The sequence below is a fragment of the Gorilla gorilla genome, chromosome 23, assembly GCF_029281585.2.
Source record: "Gorilla gorilla gorilla isolate KB3781 chromosome 23, NHGRI_mGorGor1-v2.1_pri, whole genome shotgun sequence".
Taxonomy (NCBI): Eukaryota; Metazoa; Chordata; class Mammalia; order Primates; family Hominidae; genus Gorilla; species Gorilla gorilla.
In genome coordinates, this window is record NC_086018.1 from 24032883 (window position 1) to 24060424 (window position 27542).

General features: G+C 45.7%; 1 protein-coding gene across 4 annotated transcripts in view; it reads left to right on the forward strand.

The window, feature by feature from the left end:
• MYO18B (myosin XVIIIB) overlaps positions 1–27542 on the forward strand; it is a 315850-nt gene that overhangs the window by 271711 nt on the left and 16597 nt on the right. For 3 of the 4 annotated variants that reach the window (XM_055374073.2, XM_055374079.2, XM_063704782.1), the window contains exons 43-44: positions 13334–14579; positions 17345–19410. In XM_055374073.2, coding sequence (XP_055230048.1) covers positions 13334–14567 — 1234 coding nt within the window. In that variant the 3' untranslated portion in view covers positions 14568–14579; positions 17345–19410. Of the gene's footprint in view, positions 1–13333; positions 14580–17344; positions 19411–27542 lie in introns of those variants that run through there. The other variant, XM_055374078.1, reaches the window with a different exon arrangement.

Genomic DNA, 27542 nt, shown 5'->3' on the forward strand with positions numbered 1-27542 from the left:
AGTAATTCATTTATTTTCATTGCTCTATAGTCTGTATCAGTGGTTCTCAACTGGAGGCACTTCTGCACCATTACCCATCTCAACAGGGGACAGCTGGCAATGTCTGGAGACATTTTTGGCTGTCATGCTACTGTCATCCAATGGGTAGAGTTCAGCGATGTTGCCAAATATCTTACAATGCACAGGACAGGCCACATAGAATTATCGGGTCCAAAATGGCAATTATACCACCACTGAGAAACCATAGTCAATAATATGCCATTGTGTGAACATAGAGTAATAATTAATTTATTCTATTATTAATAGACAATTAGGTTGTTTATGGTTTCCCATGATTATGAATAGTATTACTGTGAACAATCTTGTACACATCTTTTGTTGCATGAATATACAGATTTCTGTTGGGCGTATACTCAGCAGTAGAATTGCTAGGTGTGTTTTCAGCTTTGGTAAATACTGTCAAAACAGTCATTCCAATTTATGTAACCATCAGCAGTGAATGAATGTTCTGGTTGCTCTAAATCCTTGCCAACGCCTGGTTTTGTTATTTAAAAAATTAGCTATTCTAATAGGTGTTAGTAGTTTCAAATTTTCATCTTCACTCACATTTCCCTGGTAAATAAACCTTTTTATATGCTTATATCTTCATTTGAATATCCTCTTTAATGAAGTGTCTGAGAAAGTCTTTTGTCCATTATTTTTATTCTTCTTTGGTTATCCATCTCTTTTGTATTGATCTGTAGTTCTTTATGTATTCTCAATGCATGCCCTTTATAAGGTATGTGGGTTTTCTTCCACTCAGTCACTTACCTTTTTCACTCTCTTAATGGTTTATTTTTATAAGAAAAGTTCTTAATTTCAATGTAACCCAGTTTATAATGTTTTCCTTTATGGTTGGTACTCTTTATATACTGTTGAAAAATTATTTGCCTACTTTGAAATCATGCAGTATTTTCTTATTTTTTGTAGACATTGTATTGATTTACCTTTTATATCTAGATATACAATGCATCATGAATTGATACTTATTTGTGGTGTGAGGTAAGGCTCATTGTGGTGTGAGGTAGGGCTCACTCTTTTCCATATAGATATCGAGTTGGTCTAGCACATATATTTTAGAGAAATGATACTGTCCACATTACACAACAGTATAAATTTGTCATAAATCAAGTGATCTTATGTATATACGTCTGTCTATTCTATTTCACTTTTCTATGTGTCCATCCTTGAACCAATATAGCATCTGGAAGTATAAGTTCTCCATATTAATTCTTCTTTCAGGTCAGCAAATGACTCTCAGGCAAAGTGCCACATCATACTGTATTCACCTTCAGTGTATTTCCCTCTTTCCAGGATTTGGCCTTTTGAGTCCTGGCTGCTTTGATGGCTTCCCACTGTCCTTAAATTTGAATTCTACTTTTCTGGCTTTCCAAGTAGCTCTGGTGCAAGCTATTACATCTGGAAGCTGAGTGCTGAGCTAGGCTTTTATTCTCTTACATAAATAAACTTTTTTTTTCTAATGTACACTTCCACCAACAGTGTATAAGCATTGCTTTTTCTCTGCAACCTCACCAGCACCTGTCTTTTTTTGACTTTTAAATAATAGCCATTCTAACTGGTGTGAGTTGGTATCTCATTGTGGTTTTGCTTTGCATTTCTAATGATCAGTGATGTTGAGCCTCTTTACATATGCTTGTTGGTCACATGTATGCCTTCTTTTTAAAAGTGTCTTTGCATGTCCTTTGCTCACTTTTTAATGGGGTTGTTTTTTTTTTTCTTGTACATTTGTTTAAGTTCCTCATGGATGCTGGATATTAGACCTTTGTCACGTGCATAGTTTGCAAATATTTTCTCCCATTCTGTAGGTTGTCTCTTCACCCTGTTGATAGTCTCTTTTGCTGTACAGCAGCTCTTTAGTTTAATTTGATCCCATTTGTCAATTTTTGCTTTGGTTGCAATTGCTTTTGGCATCTTCATCATGAAATCTTTGCCCGTTCCTATGTCCAGAATGGTATTGCCTAGGCTGTCTTCCATAGTTTTTATAGTTTTGACTTTTACATTTAAGTATTTAATCCATCTTGACCATTGTAGAAAACAGCATGGTGATTCCTTAGAGACCAAAAGCAGAAAAACCATTTGAGCCAGCAATCCCATTACTGGGTATATACCCAAAGGAATATAAATTGTTTTACCATAAAGACACATGCATATATATGGTTCATCACAGCACCATTCACAATAGCAAAGACATGGAATCAACTTAAATGCCCATCAATGGTAGACTGGATAAAGAAAATGTGGTACATATATGCTATGGAATACTATGCAGCCATAAAAAAGAATGAGATCATGTCCTTTGCAGGGACATGAATGGAGCTGGAGGCCATTATCCTTAGCAAACTAATACAGGAACAGAAGACCAAATGCCACATCATCTCACTTATAAGTGGGAGCTAAATTATGAAAGCACATGGACACATAGAGGGGAACAACACACACTGGTGCCTATCAGAGGGTGGAAGGTGGGAGGAGGGAGAGGATCAGAAAAAATAACTAGTGGGTACTAGACTTAATTCCTGAGTGATGAAATAAACTGTACAACAAACCCCTGTGACATGAGTTTGCCTATATCACAAACCTGCACATGTACCCCTGAACTTAAAAGTTTTTTTTCTTACTTTCTACACCTAGGGAAACACGAACTTTCACTTATATTTTCTTCCAGTCCTAACTTAGTGCATCTACCACCCCCTCTAGAATGTAAGTTACTTGAAGACAAGCACTATTCATCTCTATATTGACAGCATCTGTCTTCATGACACTCAATAAATGATTCAGGATGGATGCAAGGAAATACTAATGGATGCATAATTTCCATTCAGTTAAAGCTGCATCTTCATGCGGAACTGGGTGCTTTTATGAATGAGTCTGGGATTTTCTGTCACTATTGCCATTTCACCATACTCTGGTGAGACAATGTCTTTGCATGGAAAGTGAAGGGATGCATTAAATTCACTTAAATATGTTGAATCCAAATTGAATCTACAAGCCAAGTAGATTTTAATTACTCTACAAATCTAGAATTGTGTTCTTCAAAACATTGTGAAAATTGTAGCAGAAGGTAAAAGACTCGAGTTGTAGAGCCAGTACTTGCACCATCTCATCAGAGTGTGACTTGGGAAGTTCTATTCCCTTCTCTGTTTTTCTAGGTGTAGAATGAGGGGTTCAAACCAGATGAGGCCCACACCTCCCTCTCAATTTGATATCCTAGAAATTGATCACATCCTGTAGAAATGAAACAAGGCTCTTGGCTTGGTGTTAGAAATATGGAGAACTCACTTTAGATTGTGTACTGGAAGTGGGTTTTGAATCTAGTTTTTCAGCCAGGAGAAGTGGATGTGACTGACCGGTGAGTGGGGATACTGGGTTCTGAATTATTCAGCCCAGGTGAGGCAGCCCTTTGCACATTCTTTCTGCAGTTCCACAATCTCCCATCTTTCTGTTCCTCCATTCCTTCATTCTTTCCATTCTACAAGCTTTCTTTGAGGCAGTCCTGGTGCTGGGGATTCATAGAAGAAAGACATGGTCTAGTCCAGAAACTCCAGTATCTCCCAGTCTTGCTGGGAGATACAAATAAGTAAATAGACAACAACAGTACAGAGGGGGACACAGGAGGCTGTGGGAGCCAGGAGAGGCCCCAACCCAGGCCAGAGGGTGGAAAGGCTTCCTGGGGGAAGCTACAGTTGGGCTGAACATTAAAGGGTGAGTGAAAATGTTTGTTTGTCTGTTTTTTCTTTAAATATAGAATAATGGTTTATCAGAATCACCTGCAGAGTGTCATTTCCTTCCTCTCTGACTCCCTCCGAATTCTTTTTTATTAGGCTAATTTCCTTCCTTCCTTCCTTCCTTCCTTCCTTCCTTCCTTCTTTCCTCTCTGTCCCTCTGCCTCCCTCACTCACTCCCTCCCTTCCTTCCTTCCTTCTTTCCTCCCTTCCCCTCCCTCCCTCCCTCCTTCTTTCCTTCCCTTGCTCCTTCCTTCCTTTTTCTTTCTTCCTTCTTTTTTTAAATTTGTTAACAAAAGAGGACACTATCAACTATTAGCTTCTACTTTGATAGTTGTTAGAATTTTCCACATTGACTTTATTTCTGTCTTTAGCTCCTCCTCTACTTCTATGTTTAAACACATTTTCCTCCTTCCTTCCTTCCTCCCTTCCTTCCTTCCTCCCTCCCTCCCCTCCTCCTTCCTCCTCTCCCTTCTCTTTTCCTTTCCTTCCCCTTATGAAAACAAGTTGACAACATCACAACAGCTCTCCTTAAATAGTGTCACATCTTTCTTCTAAGAAGGACATTTTCTAACGTATCAGTATCGCACTTAGGAAAATTAACAAATCCATAACATTATCTAAGATCTCAACTTTTATATTACCCAATTATCCTAAAACTGTCCTGTATCACTGTATTTTTATATTATCCCCTTATTTATATATTTTTCAAATTTAATTTTTAAAAGCAGTGGGTACATGTGCAGGTGTGCTACCAAGATATATTGCATGATGCTAAGATTCAAAGAATGATTCTATTAAAGAATGATACTCATTATATTTGATTATGTTTCTTTAGTCTCTTTTAAGAAAAATAATAGACTTACTTTTAAGCTGTTTTAGGTTTTCACAAAAAGAGCGGAAAGCATAGAGAGCTCCCATATATCCTTTTTCCCTGTTCTGTTTTTCTTATTATTAACATCTTGCATTACTCCTCCATCTCTTTTAAATGAGAATGATCCCCTTATCACCACCCAGCTCCAATTTAACTGTTGTTTTTTTTTTTTTTTTTTTTTTTTGCGGGGGCAGGGGGTATAGAGTTCCAGGGGTGACTTGAATGGGCAACTCTATGCAAAAATCACTGACCTTAGTCCCTGGTAGCCGGTAAGAATGTGTAGGTGAAGTCAAGGCAAATTCTGCTGAGTCACAGAAGGCATGCAGGCAGGTGTCCACTCAGGGCAGCTCAATGGATTGGTTTGTAAAATTGTCAAAGACTCGGCCCCGACCTTAAGCATCAGAGAGAACAGCAAGCAAGCCTTGAGAGTGACCTTGTCTCATAAAAACTGCCATATTGTAAGGAATGTAGGATATTCACTGTGTCTGTTTCCTGACTCTATTCCCCATGTCAGGAGTGGCCAGGCATGGGGACAGCATGGGGACAGATTGCTGCTAATGCCACCTCCTCCTCACTTCCCTGCTTCCTTGGCTATCCTTCCCCCAAACCCCAGCATCCTCCTTGCTTTGAACTTCCCTCTCAGCTAGGGGTAGGGGAGCTTCCTAAGCCTCAGTTTTCTTGCCTGTGCAATTTAGATACCAGCCCTTGCTTGTCAAGGGTTTTGCAGATTGAATAAGCTAAGAATCAATAGGAGGAATCTTCTGCTTTTGCTAGGAGTGTCTTTCTTGAGCCATTGCCGCCATTGAAATCCTACCCTTCTTCCAAAGCCTGACTCAACCCACCTCGTCAAGAAAGGCTGTGCATGGCCAGGCGTGGTTGCTCACGCCCATAATCCTAGCACTTTGGGAGGCTGAGGTGGGCGGATCACTTGGGGTCAGGAGTTGGAGACCAGCCTGGCCAACATGGTGAAACCCCATCTCTACTAAAAATACAAAAATTAGCTGGATGTGGTGGTGGTGAGCACCTGTAATCCCAGCTGCTTGGGAGGCTGAGGCAGGAGAATTGCTTGAACCTGGGAGGTAGAGGTTGCAGTGAGCCGAGATTGTGCCATTGCACTCCAGCCTGGGTGACAAGAATGAAACTCCATCTCAAAAAAAAAAGAAAGGAAGGCCATGCACCCAGGCACCCGTACTGACTGCTGTCTCCCTTGCCAATCTTGCTGCATTTATAGTCTGTGCTTCACAGTTTCTCTGGAATTTCTTGCATTGCTGACCCTTCTCCATGGTTTTTTTCCAGACTCAACACCTACACTGCTCTCCCCAGGAGGGGAGGGCAGCCCATCTTCTGCTGCTATGTGCTCAAAACATTATAGGTAGACACACCAGCATGGGAGTCTCAGCTCTGCTCCTTCTCAGCAAGCCCATTTGCCTGTCTTAGCCTCAGCTTCCTCATTTATAAAATGGGACGATAAAGGGCAGTAGAGTAGAGCAGTTGGGAGCCATGGGCCTGGGGTAGGACTCCTTGGTTTAAATCCATGTTCTCCCACTTATTACATGACAAATTACTGATTCTTTCTGAGCCTCAGTTCTGACTTGGGAAGATTGCAATATCTGCTTTAGAGGACTGTGGTGAGCATAAACTTGAGTAAAGTCTGCAAAGCCTAAAGGCATAATACATGATAACTCTAATGATGTGCTATCTACCTGCAAACCACAGTGGCTTAATAAGTGCCTCCCATTCCCTGCATAATGCATAGTCCTGGGTGCCATGTCAACTTTTGTTACAGACTCTCCGTTGTTATTTTGCACTCAGTTACCAAATATTCAGGTCATCTTCAAAGAGCATCTGGTTTCCCATTTCAGGCCTCACCAGTATTAAAGAACATCAATATGTTTTTAATTTCCTCTTTAATTTCAGGGAGTGGATGAAGAATGGGGGGTGACAGCACGCTTTGGGGGATGATTCACGGTGTCATTAAATCTGCATTGAGTTTCCTGTAGCTACAATTGGCCCAGGCTCTGACCACACTCAGTCCTGGGAATTATGTTTTGTTTGTTTTGCTGTGTGATTAAGTCTAATAACAGTAAATCTAGTATCTCCTTGACTTGGACTTTCTTGGTTCATTACATCGTGATGGATTTTGAAAAATATGTACATGTAGATGTAAGTTCAACTGGTTAAGTTTCCCGTCAGCCTTCTGCCCAGTAGGTGTGTGATGTAGTGGAAGAAGAAGAATGGGATTCAGATCTGGCCCACCAGGGTTCAAATGCAGGCCCTGCCACTTAGCAGTATGGCCTTGAGCAAATGGTTTCTTACCACTGAGCCTCAGTTTCCTCATTTGCAAGATGGGGTGATGCCTCTGATTTTGATGGGGTGATGCTTCTTAGCTTGATGAGATGTTGCATACGATACATGCAGATATAGGTGCCTCCTTCTTTGTTCTTCACCGATTTTCATGGACCATCTGCTTCTGTGGCTGACACTAGAGATAAAATGATGGGGCCCCATTCATAAGATAATCTGAAAGGGGAAGGGGTATGGTCCAAGCAGGAGACACTGTCTCAGACACTAGCTCGTTCTGAGGCTGAACCAACCACTTCAGTCTCCACTTCCCTTCTCTGTGCTGTTCACAGTAGGCTCATACATAGGAATTGTTTACTTTTGAACATCTGTCCTCAATCTGGGGACTTCTCTAGCACTGATGAAAGAGGTCATTAAAAGCAATCAGACAAGGGTTAAGATTTTAAAATTTATGTTATACTGTTATGTCAAAGGATTAACTTTGAGATAAATAAGTAATGTATGGAAGTTTAACTGTAGCGTCTTTTGCCTCATTGGTAGTACTGGGGGTAATGGAGGTAGAAGTGGCTTCCACTCTTAAATACTGAATATGCATATGGCATGCATCATCTCTCATTTCTAACAAGACCCTGGGACCTAGGGCAGTGTCATTCTCACTCTTACACCTGTGCAAGTTCAGGCTTCAAAAGATAACTGGGGGCCCGGGCGCCGTGGCTCACGCCTGTAATCCCAACACTTTGGGAGGCCAAGGTGGGTGGATCACTTGAGGTCAGGAGTCGGAGACCATCCTGACCAACATGGTGAAACCCTATCTCTACTAAAAATACAAAAATTAGCCTGGCGTGATGGTGTGCACCTGTAATCCCAGCTACTCGGGAGGCTGAGGCAAGAGAATCACTCGAACCCTGGAGGCACAGTTTGCAGTGAGCCATGATCGTGCCACTGCTCTCCAGCCTGGGTGATAGAGCAAGACTCCGTCTCAAAAAAAAAAAAAAAAAAAAAAAAGAAAAGAAAAAATACCTGGCTTGGAATAGACAGAGCTGGGATTTGAACTCAGGTCTCTCTGCATCTGAAGCTCTTTTTTTGCTTTTAGCCTTGCAGGTTAGAAAGAGTGGAAATTTCAGTATTCCTGAGTTTTCATGTCCTAGTTTACCTAATAAACTTCTATAACTTGAAGCAACCCATACTTACAACATTTTCACATAAATACCCTTATTCATCAGTTCATTTAATCAGTCCAGTATTTATTGGAACCTACTATGTGACGAGCACTGGAGCATGATTCATAACTTGAACATACATTTTATTGAGCACCTACTATGTGCCTGAGGACTGGCAATTCACTCATGTATCCAACACATGTTTATGGAGCACCTACAATGTGTTAGGGCCCTGGTGCTTCCCTCACTCACTCAACACAAATTCATTGAGCACCTACTGTGTCCTAAGACATTGTTCTATAGACACTGGTAGCAGTGAATACAATGGATAAAAATCCTGCCCTCATGGAGTTCTTATCTCCACAGCATTGCAAGGCCAATCTAGTTTCCCCCATTTTTCAGCTAAGGAAGCTGAGGGTTACAGAAGTTAGGCAATGGTCCCCAGGTCACATGGCTAGTGAGTGGTGAAACCAGACTTGGTTGCCAGCTGTGTGTGCTTGCAGAGGTTACTCAGCCTCTCTGTGCCTGGAGGTCATAATCCCTATCTCTCAGGGTGGCTATGAGGGCAGGAGCCATCCGTTTGCTCTCTCCTATATTCCTGGTATCCAGCACAGAACCTGGGCACAGTAGGTATCTAGTCAGGGGTAGCTGTTGTGACCAATGACTATTTCATCTACTAAGTTATAGAACCAGCCCCGGCATCTTTGTGGCTGGATGCTTATCCTCTGGCTCTTTCCCATAGGGTATACCAGAAGGATGCTCCTTTTTGGACAGACTACAGGGCAGGCAGAAGAAGTCTCCAAGGCTTTTCTGGAGCCTCTCCTTGAAGAGTAACAGTGCCCCTGCCTATCCTGCCTCATAGTGACTCTGAGAGCCTTCTATACATCATCCCTCTCCCTGGCCCAGGCTCTGGGAAGCAGGCACGGTAACATGTTGATTATCTGACATCCCTCCATCATGATGATGGAGAGTTCCATCTGAGCCACACCAACCTGGTCCTGTGAGGACAGCTAGAAAAAAAAAAAAAAGACTCTTACTGGTCTCCGGATGAAGTCAGACAGGATGTGTTTGAAGTGTCCAGTGCTGGGACAGGAATGGGGATGATCATCCAGCCTCACTCAGCAGAACTTGGGATCCTTATCCCAAAGCCTACAAAACGGCATCTGAATTCAGATTAAATTCTTCAGTCTCTATACAGAAAGAAGTGGATGCAAAGAACTTTATACCTTGAGAGGTGGTGCAGACAGGAAATAGAAAAAGCACTTGCAGAGATGTAGGTGGATTTCTGCATGGGAAAGCCAGGAAGAAGCACTTGGCCATGGGCAGCTTCTTTCTTTCCTTCCTTCTTGCCCTCTCTTCCTTCTCTCTCCTCACTCGACCCCTACTTCTCCTCTCCAGCCCCCCAGGAGTCTACACTACGTGGCTTGTATTCCTGTTTTAAGCTCACCAGCTGAGGTTTCAAAGGCACCAGACCATTTCAGAAAGGTAGGACTCAGCTCACTCCAATCTCAAGACATCAGACCCCATGACAGCCAGGCTAGGCCTGAGTGGCTGTGCTGGGACATCTTGGTTTCCATGCCTTGTAGAAGGCATTGCTCCTCAAGGGCCCCAGGGAAGGCGAGTGGATCTTGCCCTGTGCCAGCATAGCTGGGAACCTTCCTGGATTGGGCCCAGCAAACCTATGGCCTCTGTACCTGATTGCCAGCACTCACAGACTGTGACCTCCAGATCCCCATTTCTGGGCAGCTGGCTGCTTCGCCATGGACCCCAGCCTATCTCGCCTTTTTGTTAAAGCCAAGATGGCAGATCCTTAGTTGCCGGCCTGAAAGGCCTCTGCAATGTTCCCCTCTCTCCTTCTTGCGTTTGCCTAAGTCTCCTTCCTTCTTCTCCATCACCACCGCCCTTCTGGGTCTCCTTCCTCTTTCTCTCCATCTCATTTCAACTTCTTTCCTGTTTAAACTGCCTCCTCTTCTTTCATGCTCTAGCCTTCCTTCTCTTCTTCCCACATTTATTTGCCCTCCCTCTACTTTTCTTATCCTGACTACCTCTTCTTTCTCATCTACCTTGATTGAATTCGACAGCATTTGCTGAGCATCTACTACATACTGGGCTCAGTGCCAGTTCTGGAGGTGCAGAAATGAGAGTCAGCAAGACACTGTCAGTTCAGACTTGTGGTCTGTGATTCTCCTTCCTCCTACTTTTATGCCTTTTTCCCCCCTATGTTTTTGGCTCATCTTCCTCCCTCCTCCTCCTCCTCCTCCTCCTCCTCCTCCTCCTCCTCCCTCCTCCTGCTCCCTCCTCCTCTTCCTCCTCCTGGGACTTCTTCACCCTCCATTTTCATGCCCTGCCCTGGCGTCCGCAGCCAGCAGTGGCAGTGGGAGCTAGGGTGAGCAGGATGGCAGAGTCCTGGGAGATTCAGTGACAGGAGCCCTCAATGTTGCCCTCCTCAGGTGGCAGGCGGTGGATGAGACAGAGCATCCAAGACACTCATTCATCACACCTGCCTCCTTTTAGGGCCAGGACAGGATGGAAATGACTTTTGTCAGTTCTGCAGCAGCCCACTGCCCCTGGCAGCTCCAAGCTGTTTATTAATAAAAAGTAAGGAAGAAAAAAAATACAGGCGTGTGAATGCCATCTTGCTGTGTATTCGGGGAGGGATTCCAAAGCAATGAAGTTGACAAATATACCTTCAGGGAATCACAAAGGAGCCCTCCATCTCCTCTTCCAGCCCATGTCCAGCTATGATGGGAACAGACAAGAAATAGGAAAGGAGGGAGCTGCTCTGGGCAAACGTGTGACTTTTGTTTTAGCACATAGGAACCAACCTTTCTTCTTACGGTGAGACAGAAGGTCACTTGCCCATTCATTCTTCTGTGCATCCCTCTTTGAACTTCAATTGAGGCTTTTATTGAGTCCAGTGTGGGGCTGGGTTCTGGAGATTCAGAAATTAAATAGTAGTAATATTGATTGCCTTTAATTATTAATGATTAATAACCATTTATTATTGGTTATAAATTATTCATCATAACCACTAACCATTATTTGGGTAATTAGGTGCCAGAGACAGTATCAAGGGCATTTCTTTCACTGTCCCAGCTGCCCCAGGAGGAAGGCACCATGACTAGGGGTCAGGGAGTAGAAGGAGTACTCCAGGTAGAACCACTCCTGCAAGACCCAGAAGCAGGGAGGGCTTGGCCTATCCCAGGAGACCAGCGTCCTGGAGCAGCGTGAGCAAGAGGGCAGGAATAGCAAGCCTGATCACACAGGAGAAGGATTGAGGGTGATGGTCAGAGAGAGAAAGGAGGTAGCTCCTCCACATTGCCACCTTGACACCCAGGTCTTACCGTCACCAGACCGCTCCTGCAACCCTCCTCCACCCATCTGACATAGGGAGTAAGGAGAGGCAGATGATCACAGCCAGCTCTATGTCTTGTCCTCATGAAGCCCTTTAGCCGGGCCCATCATTGCCATGGCGATCTCACACAGGTCCCCAGCCTGGGGAGCTCCTGCCAGACCTGGGAGAGATAGGTTTGTGGGATCGTTGAAGCTCTGTCCTCAGGGGCGCTCAGGAAGGCAGGGTCTAGGTGCCTGTCTCAGTCTCTTCTGGCTGCTATAACAAGAACACCATAGACTGGGTGGCTTATAAACAACAGAAATGTATTTCTCGTAGTTCTAGAGGCTGGGAAATCTAAGATCAAGGTGCTGGCAGTTACATTTGTTGTCTGATTCATAGATGGCCATCTCACTGTGTCATCACACAGTGGAAGGGGTGAGGGAGCCCTCTGGGGCCTCTTTTATAAGGGCACTAATCTCATTTACAAGGGCTCCACCCTGGTGACCTAATCACCTCCCAACAGCTCCACCTCCTAATATCATCATATTGAGGATTAGGTGTCAACATATTAATTTTCAGGGGAGACAAACATTGAGTCTATTTCAGCCCCCACCTATTTCCCTGGGAAAGACACTGCTCTCCTACCCCAGCCATTCCCTCCCGTGCCTTCCATGGCCATCACCTCAAGGGAGCTTTGGCTTGGCTTCCTTCCCAGTTTCAAAAGCCCATTGGGTCATTGTGGTCAGTTCTATTTCTCCTAAACTGTCCTGTGTGATCAGGAGTGGAAGTGGTGTTACCCAACTGGGTAAGCAAGAAGTCTTCCTCAAAGTCTTGTAGCAGAATCTCAGTCACCCTTTATACATAGAGTTCCGAATCCTACAATCGTCCTGATTGTTACAGTTCCAGCAACAAAGCACTCAGAGGCAGGGACCCCATGATTGGAAACCCGCGTGTGCATCGCCCTCAGCATCTCTTCAGGCCTGAGCCCACAGTGGCTTTATCTGCAATGCCAACATTTGGCAACTTTTTTACTTTTTTAAAAAATAAATTATAACTTTGGTGGGGGGAGGGAATGGGGTCGTTCCTCTTAGAGAGAGGACAAATAGATTTTATTTATTAAAGGAAAGATTGATGGACTCCAGTCTCTCTCCTTTGAATGATGCCATTTATTTTACAGTCTATAATTTGGTCCCACTGTGAGTCTCCTACTTTTCAGAGGCAAAGTGTTTTTGGCGCTGCTGCCACAAACTCCCTCTGCATAAAAGCCACGTCTGGTGTAGTCCCAGAATAGAAACCGTCTGTCCTCTTGTGTATAGTCTTGGTTTTAAGTTGATTTCATGTGAATCTTTCCCTTTTGGGGGAAAAAGATTTTACCTACACCGTCACCCCATGAAACAATCAGGGATGTCATGGGGTATCCCGTGGAGACACATATTTGGGTCTTGACTCTCAGAAGCCCCACTTGGTGGGACGGTCCTCTAGGCTTGGCCCCAAATAAACAAACAGCCCACTGCATGTCCCCTTCCGGTCTTGAAGAAGCAAACTACTTATTTCACAGTAAGCTCTGGGATGATAGGTCCTATCATGTCAGATGTGATGCCTCATAAATCTAATTCATCCGTCCTAGCTGCAGTTTTAATCTACTCAAATGTACTTAGCTGGGTTTAATTATAGATAGAAATTGCATTCGGAAAGCAACAAGAAATCATTTACATGGCTTGAATTTGCACATTAAATCATATGGTTCATTTGAGAGTGCGGTAAGGATGGTATTTCCAAAGAAAAATAATATTAGTGCCTGTGCTTAGGGGTTCTCACACCGATTGCACAAATGGTATGAATTGCACAATTTCTACAGACTGCATTTTTCTTCTTGGCACAGGATAAACGAAGAGGCTGGGGACACTGAGAGGACCCAGTCGGCATTGGCACTGAGCAGAGCCCGGTCCACCGATGTCCGCAGCAAGACCTCGGGAGACAAGCCTGTTTCTCCCCACTTTGTCCGCCGGCAAAAGTACTATCATTTTGGGGACGGCGAAGGGCTTGCCGTCCAGAGAAAGTCCACAGAGAGATTAGAACCTGCTTCCTCTCCCCTGGCTTCTCGGAGTACAAATACATCCCCGCTGTCGAGGGAAAAGCTGCCCAGTCCTTCAGCGGCCCTCTCGGAGTTTGTGGAAGGGCTCCGGAGGAAGAGAGCCCAGAGAGGCCAGGGGTCCACGCTGGGCCTAGAGGACTGGCCCACTCTCCCCATTTACCAGACGACTGGGGCCTCCACACTAAGGAGGGGCAGGGCTGGCAGTGACGAGGGAAACCTCTCGCTGAGGGTTGGGGCAAAGTCACCCCTGGAAATCGAAGGGGCCGCTGGTGGTCTCTTGAGGTCCACCAGCCTCAAATGCATCTCTTCAGACGGTGTTGGGGGCACAACCCTACTCCCCGAAAAGGCGAAAACCCGATTCAGTTCCTGCGAGTCCCTCTTAGAATCCAGACCGAGCATGGGGAGAAAACTGAGCTCTCTGACCACTCCCAGGGACACGCTGTTGTCGCCCACACTGCGTCCTCGGAGGCGGTGTCTGGAGTCCTCTGTGGACGATGCGGGCTGTCCAGACCTTGGAAAGGAGCCGCTTGTTTTCCAGAACCGCCAGTTTGCCCACCTGATGGAGGAACCTCTAGGCAGTGACCCATTCAGCTGGAAACTCCCAAGCCTCGACTATGAACGCAAGACCAAAGTGGACTTCGATGACTTCCTCCCAGCTATCCGGAAGCCCCAGACGCCTACATCCTTGGCTGGAGCAGCCAAGGGTGGGCAAGACGGTTCACAGCGTTCAAGCATCCACTTTGAAAGGGAAGAGGCTAACCGTTCCTTTCTCTCGGGGATGAAGACCATTTTGAAGAAGAGCCCGGAGCCCAAGGAGGATCCTGCTCACCTGTCCGACTCGTCCTCATCCTCCAGCTCTATCGTGTCCTTCAAAAGTGCTGACAGCATCAAAAGTCGACCAGGAATCCCACGACTTGCGGGTGACGGTGGTGAGCAAACGTCCCCCGAGCGGAGAGAGCCAGGGACGGGGAGGAAAGACGACGATGTTGCGAGCATAATGAAAAAATATCTCCAGAAGTAGGAACCAGTTCAGGTAAAAGCAACAGGCTGGGGCTATTCTTGGGGGAATGAGAGTTCACCTTGCAGCCTTGGGGAGAGCAGGTGCCACTACTGTCCTTAATGCCACAACCAATTTCTCTACAGACCAAGATTTTTAGAGGTTTTAGCTGAAGTCACGTGTTGATGGATGCAAAGCTTTTCAGAAGCCCTCTGCTGGGTACCTCTACTTCCTTGTACTTTGAAATGCAGACACATCAGAAAGTAAGAGGTTCCTGTGAGATGACGCTAAAGAAGGTGCCGGATGTGGCTGGGCACGGTGGCACGGTGGCTCACACCTGTAATCCCAGCATTTTGGGAGGCCAGGGCGGGTGGATCACCTAAGGTCAGGAGTTTGAGACCAGACTGGCCAACAGGGTGAAACCTCGTCTCTACTAAAAATACAAAAAATTAGCCGGGTGTCTTGACGGGCGCCTGTAATCCCAGCTACTCAGGAGGCTGAGGCAGGACAATCGCTTGAACCAGGGAGGCAGAGGTTGCAGTGAGCTGAGGGTGCCACCACTGCACTCCAGCCTGGGAAACAAGAGCAAAACTCTGTCTCAGGAAAAAAAAAAAAAAAAAAAAAAAGGTGCCAGATGTTTAAAGTTACCTCACCCTACTGTCATTTTCTTTTCTTAATGTGATTCCACCTGGGTTTGAAGGAGCTGTGATGGCGTTCTGTCCACATAATGACAGAAGATCCGTGGTGGGATCACAGACATGCAAAGGGCCAAGTTGGAAGAGACCTTCAGAATAGTGGAGTCCACTTGCATTGCATATGGAGAGAAACTGAGGCCCTAGGTTCAGGGGGGAGGGAACAAGTAAAAAAAATAACAGAGCAACAATGCAGGAGAAGTAACTACTTGCTGCCCTTCCTCCCTCTCCTAGCACTCATCCTGCCACTCATCTGGAGTCAAGGTAAGAAGAGGAATTCAGGCCGGGTGCGGTGGCTCACACCTGTAATCCCAGCACTTTGGGAGGCCGAGGCGGGCGGATCACGAGGTCAGGAGATTGAGACCATCCTGGCTAACACAGTGAAACCCCGTCTCCACTAAAAAAAAATAGCAGAGCGTGGTAGCGGGTGCCTGTAGTCCCAGCTACTGGGGAGGCTGAGGCAGGAAAATGGGATGAACCCGGGAGGTGGAGCTTGCAGTGAGCCGAGATCTTGCCACTGCACTCCAGCCTGGGCAACAGAGCGAGACTCCGTCTCAAAAAAAAAAAAAAAAAAAATTCATTGCTAACCAAGGCTTACATTTATTGAGAGGACACATCAGACAGTCATTTAGTACTCCTGATATCCCCAAGCAGTGGTGAATGTTATTTATTCCCATTTACCAGGTTGACAGACTGAGTATCAGAAAGATTAAAGTCACTTGTACAGAATCACCAGGGCATAATTGGGTTTCCAGCTCTAGAATCCCTACATTTATCTTTAAAAGTTTTCCCTAGGGACACATTCCAGGCGTCTTCATGAGTGAAATTAGAGCTGTCTGATAGCCTATGAGCCTTTGTAAATCTCCCAGTCACTGAATCTCAGAACTCGCTGCAGCTCAAGGCTCTGATGGTCCAGCGACTGCACATGGCTCTCAGGGTGCACCTGCTGCAACCCCCAGGCCTCCTTGACCCAAATGAGGCACATGTCCTCTATTTCTTCGAGAGACAGCCTCAGCCCATCAAAAAGCCATTGCCCCTTCCGCAGAGACAGGTTTGGACTATATCAGAGCAAACTAATTTGACTTAACATGGCCTTCTCTCTGCTCTCAATTACCGAGTAAAGATCTGATATTCATTTACATTATTATGCTCTCGGGGACACAGAAAGCAGTTTCAAAGGCCAAGTAAAGGGCACACATCCATGAGGGGAACAGTCCTTAGCAGAAGTCATTACAGAACATCTTGTCTCTGCCATTCCGTTTTAAACTCAAGTCCCCCTTCCCTACCCTGAGCAAGGTTCTTCTCCAAGGATGCTAGTTTTTCAGCTATACAATGCAACACCTCCAACGATGCAAATGCATGGTGGGCTTTGGAACCAAGCAAGACCCCCCAAAGCTCAGTTCTGCCCTGTAACTAGCCATTGGACCCTAGGCCAGTGATACAGTCTCACCAAGCCCCTGTGTCCTCAGTTGGAAAACAGGGGTAAGAATACCAACTACCTAAAGTAACGCTGTGGATTTCATGAGAATATGAGAGATTCCTGGAATAGAGCATGGCACCCCATGGATGCAGTAAATGCCAGGTTACTTTGGAATTTTTGGACCTTTGGGAAATCTATCCCAACTTTTTCTCCTTCTGCCGCCTACACTCTGCCATCCCTTTCTGTGGAGTTGCTACAGTAACGCCACCTGGGTATACAGAATTCCAGGCCTTCCACCCCATTCATTGTCTCTATCAAAATGTACCCATCTTCCTGGCCAGGCACAGTGGCTCATGCCCATAATCCCAGTTCTTTGGGAGGCTGAGGCAGGAGGATCACTTGAGGCCAGGAGTTTGAGACCAGCCTGGGCAACATAATGAGACCCCACCTCTACAAGAAATACAAAATAAAAAATTAGCTGGGTGTAGTGACATGCACCTGTAATCCTAGCTACTTGGGAGGCTGAAGCAGGAAGATCACTTGAACCCAGGAGCTGGAGGCTGCAGTGAGCTATGACTGCACCACTGCACACTAGCCTGAGTGACAAAGTGAGACCCTGCCTCCAGAAAAAGAAAAACCTTACCCATCCTTTGTCCCATTCATCAACTCTGACCTATGTTTGCTTCCAGCCTCCTTGAAGCTGCCCTTGAAGACTTCCTGACTCTACAATAACTTGGAGACAGAGAGACTGGCTAGGCCTCCCCGGTGGCCAGAGCCAGCCAGCATGGCCACCCTCAAGAGGCGAGATGAGCCCACAGAGGCATATCCTGCGGGGATGCTGGGCTCCCAGTGTGGTTGGCCTGAACAAAATAAAGTGTTGACTCCTGGGCATCTGTGCCTTCTCTATGGCCTTGCTACCTGGGATTCCAGAGTGTTGATGGGGTGCAGATAGGGGTAGGACTGTTAGAAAGAATAGAACCAACCCAAACTGTGTAGTTTGGGGTATATACTTCTATTTCTCTTCCTACATGTCTACATGCCATGACCTTCCTCCTCCTCTTCACTTGGCCAGTTTCAGCTCACTTCCTCCAAGAAGTCTTTCCTGATATATCAAACTGAAACAGATGCTCCTCCTCCATGCTCCCTTAATCCCCATGCTTGTCTATTGTATTCCTTTGCCAATTCATTTCTCTATCCTGTGTATGTATAAGTGTGTACAAGCATTCAAGAAACTGATGAATGATGAATGAATGAATGAGCCAAAGAACAAATAAATGAGCCCACACACCCTGAACGCATGCGACACACTGATATATATGCATCCTACAAATGTGCACCCACATCAACATTCAAGAACCTTGAATTTATTCCCTTTTTACCAAGGCGAAGCTAGCATATGTGTGCCCACATTTAGGTAGCAAATGCTGCCTTTATTTAAATTCCCACTAGCATAGACTGCATATCCTACCCCAAATTTGTCTCCATCCCCGGGACCCCTCTGGTGTAGCCAATCATAGCTCCCACCCGTGGGAGGGAATTCCCATTTGGATCACTGCTGTGTTAGTGTTTGCTAGGGCTGCTGTGACAAAGTACCATAGCTGGAGGGTTGAAGTCCAAATTCAAGGTCAGTTGGGTAAATTCTTCTGAGAGCTGTGAGGGCCTCTCTCCGTAGCTGGTAGATGGCTGTCTTCTCCCTGTGTCTCCTCATTTCATCTTCTGTTCATGTCTGTATCCAGATTTCCCCATTTTATGTTGGATAGGGTCTGCCCTAATGACCTTATTTTAACTTGGTTACCCTGTAAAGACCCTACCTTTAAGTTAAGTCACTTTATGAAGTACTGCGGGTTAGAACTTCAACATTTTTTGGGTGGGGCTGGGGAAGTGGGCACACGATTCAACCCGTAATAACTGGTAAGGTCACTCCAAAAAGAGGAGCTCTCATCTCTGATCATCCTCACTAGAGACTCTGGGTAGAAGTGAGGCAAGGGAGGAGGATGGGGCAGGAGGGAAATTCACTGGAGACCTCACCATCTCTGGAGACCTTCCTGCCTCTCTGATGGAGCACGTTGGTGGAACAGTGGACCCTGTTGTCTCCGATGCAGACACAGTCTCCCACTTAGTGAATCCACCATCCACCTCTTGCCATTCACAGGAGGGCTCTGGGTCACCGGAGAGTGCTGGGACACACGGGGAAAGGAGCCAGGACCTCTGCGGAGTCAGAAGCCCCGGCAAAGAGGAGGCACCACCCAAAAGCTCGCCAACACTTAGGTGTGGGGTGGGAATGGGAGAAGACCCAGGCTCTTGCATGAGGCTCTCCCAAAGGTTTCTGCAGTGAAATCCATCAAGTCATGGAGTCTCAGCCAAGTCACTTCCCTTGCTGGGTCTCAGTTTTCTCATCTCAGTAATGGGAACAACAGTTACTAAACTCTAATAAAACCCGGGAAAGGGAAAGTATAGCATACTGTATTAGTTTGCTAGAGATGCTGTAACAAAATTCCACCGCCTGGGTGGCCTAAACAACAGAAATTTATTTCCTCATGTTTCTGGAGGCAGGAAGTCTGAAATCAAGGTGTCAGCAGGGGTGGTTTTTCCTAAGGCCTCTGTCCTTGGCTTGTAGATAGTCACTTTCTTGCTGTGTCTTCACATGGTCTTTCTTCTGTGTGGCTGCACCTCTGGCATCTCTCTCTGTGTCCACATTTTCCTCTTATAAGAACAGCAGTCATATTGAAACAAGGCCTACCCTGATGGCCTGATTTTAATCACCCTGTTTTTTGTTTGTTTTTTTTTTTTTGAGATGGGAGTTTCACTCTTGTGGCCCAGGCTGGAGTGCAGTGGTGTGATCTCAGTTCACTGCAACCTCTGCCTCCCGGGTTCAAGCGATTCTCTTGCCTCAGCCTCTTGAGTAGCTGGGATTACAGACATGCACCACCAGGCCCAGCTAATTTTGCATTTTTTTAGTAGAGACAGGGTTTCTCCATGTTGGTCAGGCTGGTCTTGAACTCCCGACCTCAGGTGATCCACCTGCCTTGGCCTCCCAAAGTGCTGGGATTTTAATCACCCTTTTAAAGGTCCCGTCTCCAAACACTGTCACATTGTAAGGTATGAGGGGTTAGAACTTTAACACATGAGTTTTAAGGGTTCACAATTCAGCCTGTAACACAATGCAAAAGGAAGTGGTGATTTAATTATTAATTATTATCACTTTATTATTCATACAGAATAATTTTCATACAGAATGAATATTATTATACAGAATAATTTACTATTCATACAGGATACATATGTCCCAAGCTCCCAGCTTGGTCCACAAACAGAGGTAATTCTGGAAGTCAGGAAGAGATTATCAATGCTGGAGGGAACAGACTCACATTGCCTTCCTGGCATTGATGTTTCCTGGGCATTTCAGAACCTGGAACCTTTGAGTTTCCATGCACTTCTCTTCATGTGCCAGTAATATTATTTATTCAGTCCGTATTTTCTGAGTACCTTCTAAGTGCCTGGCACCATTCCCCACACCCAAGCTCTAGTGAGCAGGCAGAGTCACCCTGCCTTTCTTCAGGGAATATCTTAGCTGGGGAGACAGACAATAAGCAAGAAAATGAATATACTGTCAGGAGCAAGCTGTACTATGAAGAAAAATAAAGATGAAATTATCTTGTGAGTTCCATGTTAAAAATTTATAATACGTTTATTTTATGAAGCACATTTTTATAAAAGAAGAAATCAGTCATTATTCTTCAATGATGTGTAAGGGATGCATCCAAAAAGGTTAATTTCAAGTAATAACAGCAAAGTCTTCCTCATTATGCAGCAGTAAACAGAAATCCTGAAGATGCTCATTAAAAGTCAATTCAACATGCTACAAGTTGACAACCATCCCCATGCCTCTCAAATCCCCCAACCCAACACAGCCTGGAGCAGAAGGTACTTGCTCAACTTCATTCTCTTTCTTTTCTTTTCTTTCTTTCTCTTTTTCTCTCTCTCTCTCTCCCTCTTTTTCTCTCTGTATCTCTCTTTTTCTTTCTTTTCTGTCTCTCCTTCCTTCCTTTTTCTCTTCCTTCTTTCCTTCTTTCCTTTCTTTTTCTCTTCCTCCCTCCCTTCCTTCCTTCCTTCTTTCCTTTCTTTCTTTCCTTCGTTCCTTCCTTCTTTCTTCTCTTTTTCTTTTTTTGGATGGGGTTTTGCTCTTGTCGCCCAGGCTGGAGTGAAATGTGTGATCTTGGCTCTCTGCAACCTCTGCCTCCTGGGTTCAAGCAGTTTTCCTGCCTTAGCCTTCGTAGTAGCTGGGATTACAGGCGCCCGCCACCATGCTTGGCTAATTTTTGTATTTTTAGTAGAGACGAGGTTTCACCATGTTGGCCAGGCTTTGAGCCTCTTTCCTACAAGACGGCTCCAGAAATGCTGCAGTGGGCCCTGATGTCACATAGGCAGTGTGCTCACCCTTAGCACCTGGCGTAGTAAGCGTTATCCAAGTCTGTGACACTACCACTTCTGCTACCTGGGATATCAACATGGCCTGGCCCCTGGCCTGGGCTTTGCCACTTAGCCCCAGGTCAGAGAGTCTCTCTCTGTGTGACCCCACAGATGTCACTGCTTTCTGACCTCTCCTTCACTCATTTGGAAAATAGGTCTAAACTAGTACCAGCTTCCCAGCATCCTTGTAAGGAATCGAGAGCTCATGAATCAGCCCATTGATTGGCAGATAGCCTGCAGTAAATGGTGGCATCATTGTTCTTTGGTCTCAGAACTGCTCCCTGATGCCTAAGTCTGTGGCTCCAACCATATGGCTGTGCCCTGCTATGGCGTCCCTGCTGATGTAACCAAAATTATTTCAAAGGTGAGGATGTTGGTGGTCATTAATCCATGTGGATTAAATGCTCTCCTGCAAATGTTTCCTCTTGCTTTTATACCCTGAGGCCATTTTTAACAGGGCACCCATGTCTTGAAAGAACCCTAGACCATAAGGACTAGATGAAAGCCTCAAGGTAATTTTACAGGTGGGGATAATGAGTCTCAGAGAAGAAAGTGAGTTTTCCAAAGGCACTCAATAGCAAAGCTGAGTTTAGAACTCAACATTTATTCATTCAACAAATAGCACCTCATGTCCTGAGCACGGTTGCAGGCACTGTAGATAAAGCTAAGAATGGGATAGGCAAAGGCCCTGTCTTTGTGAAGCTTATGGTTTACTGGCGGGGGGACAGGTAATATACTTGGAAATACATACATTGGCCATGTCCCTACCACCAGATGTCCCACCAGTAGTCCAGAAGCTACAGGTCATCCTTCTGTGTCTGCATGATATTTTGCCAAACACCAGGGGTTTGGCCTAAGTCCAGTTGCTCATATCGCAGACCATGAGTATTGCCAGGGAAGAAAATCTTTATTATGGAAATGAACAATTATCAAAATACTAACTGCAGTAGCAAATAACCAGCCCAAGAGTGTCCAAACCAAAACAGTCAGGGTGCCTTCTACTCTCAAGCCAGTCAACTGGGCTTGTCCAAACTGCAACAAATGGAAATTTCCTTGGAATTCCCCCAGATTGAGAGGAGAGACTCCTGCTGTCAGGGACCCATAGAGGGCACTCACCTGTCTGGATGCAGATGTCAGATTTCAAAACCTGTTCTTCCTAGGCAATCAGGAATGCAATTGGGGCTGGCAGTGGTGATGCAGAAGAGAAGCAGACTGAAACCCATCTCTGGCCAAATATGCCTGGGAAGCTGCTAGGAGGGCTTCTGAAAGGCTCCTGATCCATGGCCACTGAGCCGTAAGCAATGAATTCCTGATCGGAGAACCAGAATTTTGTTGGCAAACTCCAGGGGTTTGACCTAGGTCTGGCTGCTCACCACACAGAAAGCCAATCATTGAGACAACAAGTGTTGCTCCAGAAGAAAAGCTGTATTGGAGGTGACGTCAGCCTAACTGTCAAACCTCTCCCTCCTCAACCAACTAAAGTTAGGGGTTTGTAAAGCAGGGAAGGAGAACAGGAGCAGCAAGAAAGAGGAGTTGGTCAACAGGCAGCAGGTGTGTCTCATTGTCTGGGTGCAGCAATCTGGAAAGCCTCAGCTTTCTGATACCATCCAGGAGGCCCAAAGGTCAATTTCCTGAGAAAGGAACTCAGATAAGCCAAATGTACGTTTCTCAAGTTTCAGAGGCCCTCTCCAGGCCAACACAGACCCAGCCCTGTTTCAAGGCCCCTGGATCTCTGCAGAGTTCAAGGAGGGGGAGTTAAGGCTCTGCATTCTTTCCCACTCCCAAAGATTGTACATAGGAAGCAGAGGAGAGGGGAGACTGTTGTTGCAGCTAGAAGAGGCAGGTGTCAAAGGATGTTGGATGCAGCCGTAGAAGGCTCTGGTTGTGATTAATGGCCTGGCCAAGCTCCTGCTGCTGTCTTCAGAAGGTGATGGACAGTTCACACTGGACTCCCACTCCCTGGACCTGGTTGCTTATTTAGCTGTCAATATAGGCAGCTCCCTTCAGAGCATAGTGACAGATGTTAGCAGCTCTGGTGACAAGGTGACACAGTGACCCTGTCACCCTTTGTTAAGAATCATCATAGCTCCCATTCCTGTGTGTCTGTGAGGAGATAGGCACTGTGCTTGGTGATATTCAAACATCACTTCTAAGAGACAGTGGTTGGGATCCGCTGTCCTATCCATGTGTTCTATATGTGCAAGGAGAAATATAAAATGACTCAAAATGCTCCTTTGTAAATAGCTGCATGAAGGCCCAGTAGTCTTATTCTGGGCTCGGTGGGAAAATCATGCTCATAGTGCATGCCTACAGCTTGTAGGATTCACTGGAATGGCTTATTTAATCCTCTTTCCATCTCCCATCTCCTAGAGTCTAAAGTTTATGGTCTTCCTGCTTAGGCTTGCTGCAAAGGGTAGGGGAAGACATGGCTGCATTTACCAAAAGCCCTTGGTCTTCCCTTGATCCTCAGCTTATGCATAAGGGGGGTCTGCAGCAAAAGGTGGAAGGACATTGGAGGATGCAGTCCCTTAAAGCACAGTGGCGTCACCCTTGGTAAAGTGAGTCAGTGTCTGTGGCTGATGGTGACCAATTAAAGAGCAATTTTCATTGTTCAGTGAGTGAGGAGAGAGAACGTAACAAGGGGTCAAGTTAATGACTTTTCCCCATACCAGCCATTGAGACTCAGGACAGAAACACAGGCAAGTGGAGCTGGGATTTGAACTCTGGGCTCTATCTCCAAATACAGGCATTCTTGGTACTAACACCATGGGCTAAACTTGCAGTGTAGATCATGCTTTCCTATAAGGTCAGCTGGCTGAACGGGCATATGGATCACATCACTTCACCTGTGCCATCTCCTGGCTAAACAAACCTGGGCCTGCCTGCTCCATCTGGGAGGCAACGGGGACCAGTGTCTAGGACTAGGCTTGGGTTTACTCCTGGCTTTGCCATCTTTTAAGCTGTGTAACCTCAAGTGGTTTGTTAAATCCCTCTAATTCTTGGTTTCTTCTCGAGTAATAAGGGGTGGGAGAGGAGACCCTGTCTTTAGAGCCTGTCTGGCCAGCAGGAGCACCAGGACAAGGATTATTATGCCCATTTTACAGATGGGGCAGCTGAGGCTCAGCAAGGCCAAGTGACTGGCCTGAGTTAGCAGTGGAGAAGCTGGGATTAGAATTCAGAGCTCCTGACTCTTCATTGAGTGCTCTTCCTAAGACAGTCACTCTGACCCCCTCGAGTCCCAGGCCTGGTTGTCCGGCCAGTACAGGGAACATTTGAAAGAGTTCCAAAGAGTTCCCTGCACTAGCACAGGCAGGTGGTGCTCCAATCTGGGCCTAACACAGCATTCAGCCCTAGGAGGCATTCATCCCTATTGTTCACTTCAATCTCAAGCGACCTACCTCAAAAATGGGGTGGGGTAAGAGGATTGTTCCATAGGTGCCCAGCCTGTTCTCCCTTCTCCCATGTTTGAGGGAACCCAATTTTTGGTATCAAAGGCCTCTAGAAGAGTTTAAATGTGTCCTTTCCTAATAAAGGGAAGTACTGGAAATTATTCTTGCTGCTGGTGTTTCACTGGGTGTCTCGTTTAGGGCTATGTGGGCATCATGGCTCATGGTCCATGGACTAATACCCCATACCTGTGCATGGAAGTCCCAGGAGTGGGTTTGGAGGGCATGGATGGGGACAGGCAAGAGTGTTCCTTGTGGCTGAGGAGCAAACACTGCTGGCAGGGCCCAGCTGGTACCAGTACATTACACTGGCCCCATCATTATTTTATATGCAGAAACAGGACCAGAGAAGGAGCATCTATTGGCTAAAGTCACACAGTAATTTGGAAGCAGATTTCAACCTAGTGTTTTCCCTCTAATTCTTGCTGCCTTCTACAGCTGGAGAGAAATGATTTGAGGATAATTCAGTCTTTGGGTCAATTGTAAATAACTAGGGTGCACTAAAGAATCCTGACAGCACCTCCAAGTTCTGGTCTCAAAGATTTAGGTCTACATTCCTTCTTTCTCTGCAATCCTGAGTGACCCAAATTCTCTTCAATGTGGTGCTAAGCTCACCATAGGCTGGCTGTATGGGTGGTCAAGGTATGTAGCCTCTCTGTGCCTCTGTTTCCTGCTGTAAAGTCAGGACAACAATGATATTGGATCCATCTCATGAGCCTTCTTAGGTTCTCTTGGTATCATAACTCCTGGAATCTCAATTGCTTCCTGATTCACAGCCGTTGCTATGGCAACATACTCCATGCCCATGGAGTCCCACCACCTGAAGCCAAAGTCCAGGGTCTCGGGCTCCTCCTACCACATGCATATTATGAAGAGGATCTCCTGGCAGGGTGCACTTTAAGCTCTGCAAACAGGAGATTTGAGGGAGCTGTAGTTACACTCTCTCTCTCCACTCCTCCTCCTGTTGGATTACACCAGGAAATTTTCCTATGTGGTCTAACTGGGGACAGACCACATTAGCCAACCAACTACTGTAACCAGCTTGGTAATGCATGACTGACCTTGTATCTTATCTTTCCTGCCTCATTTCCTTCTCCCCTTAGTCTCTCTGCCATGAGACTGTACCTTCCAAGGGCATATGAGCATTTAAAACTTGCCCCAGGTGCATTTTCTAGGGAGCCTGCATCAAGACTAAAGCCAAGGCAAAGGGTATTGAGAATTTGCATGAAAAAGCACTTTGAATTGGTCCTAGCACTTTGTAAGCACCCATAAATGTGAGCTGCTGTCGTTATTATTGTGGCTGTTAATATCTCTTGGAGTCTGATATTCGAGGTAAAGAAGCATCAAGCAAGGGAGAAAGATGAAGCCCGGAAGACTGAGCAAATCTGCTTTTCCATCTTCTCCTGCCTGCTCTGTTCTTGCCGCTCTGGCAGCTGATTAGATGGTGCCCAGCCAGATTGAGGATGGGTCTTTCTCTCCCAGTCCACTGACTCAAATGTTAATCTCCTTTGGCAACACTCTCACAGACACTATAGATGTTACTATACCTGGCTCTTCCGTGATGTGGTCCCTACCTGTCTTGCCTGCCTCTGCCCTGGATGCTGCTCCATTCCTAGCATGATCTTCCTCCCTTTTGGGCTTTCTTGCATGCTTTTATCTCCACCTGGAACACTCATTTATTCATTCATATGCTCACTCATGCCCAAGTATTTTTTGAGCATCCACTCAAAAGACCATCTACTGGTCTTAAAGGCTTACACTAGTCTCACCTGCCTTTTCACCTTGTTAATTGCCCTCCTTCCTCCAGATGTCAGCCTTCCTTGACTTCCAGGTGGGGCTGGGAATGCTGCCACAGCCTCCTGCACACCTGTGTCTCCCTCTGTTTTTAGGTTTTTTTTGTTTTTTTTTTTGTTTTTTTGTTATATATGTATATATAATTTCAATAGTTTGGGGGGTACAGGTGGTTTCAGGTTACATGGATAAGTTCGTTAGTGGTGATTTCTGAGATTTTAGTGTACCTGTCACCTGAGCAGTGTACACTGTACCCAATATGCAGTCTTTTGTCCCTCACTCCCCTCCCAACCTTCCCCCTCAACCCTGAGTCCCCAAAGTCCATATATCACTCTTCTTTTCAAGGCAGGGTCTCACTATATTGCCCAGGCTGGAGTACAGTGCCATGATCTCAACTCATTGCAGTCTCGACCTCCCGGGCTCAGGTGATTCTCCTACCTCAGCCTCCTGAGTGGCTGGGACTACAGGTGCATGATACCAACTCTGGCTAATTTTTTATACTTTTTTTGTAGAGATGGGTTTCTGCCACATTGCCGAGACTGGCATTATATCACTTTTAATGTTTATGCATCCTCATAGCTTAGCTCCCACTTATAAATGAGAACATATAATATTTGGTTTTCCATTTCTGAGTTACTTCACTTAGAATAATGGCCTCTAGCTCCATCTGAGTTGCTGCAAGACATTATTCCATTCTTTTTTATGGCTGAGTAGTATTCCATGGTATAAAGATAACATTTTCTTTATCCATTCGCTGGTCCATGTCCGCCCTTAGGTTTGTAGCTCTCTATTTACTTGGGGCTCTCTCTACACAGCTGTGAGGTCCAGGGCCCAATTCATGGTTGATGCTAAGGAAATTTATCCATAAAACACCTACTAGGTGTCAGGCTTTATCTGGCACCAGAGATAAAGCAGTAAATAAAACAGACAGATAATTCACGTTCTCCTGCAATTTACATGATAGTTGGGGGTGGGAGCAAATGGTAAACAAGAGGAGTAAGTGAACTATACAAGATATTAGGATGCTGAAAGCGTGGAGGAGGAAAAAAAAAAGAAGCTGTAGAAGGGGCTAGAAGGCATTGGAAGTGGTGCAGCGAGCATTTTAGATAGAGTGGGCAGGAGAAGTCCTCCTGGGGAAATACATTTAAGTAAAGATCTGAAGAAAGTGAAGCAACCAGCC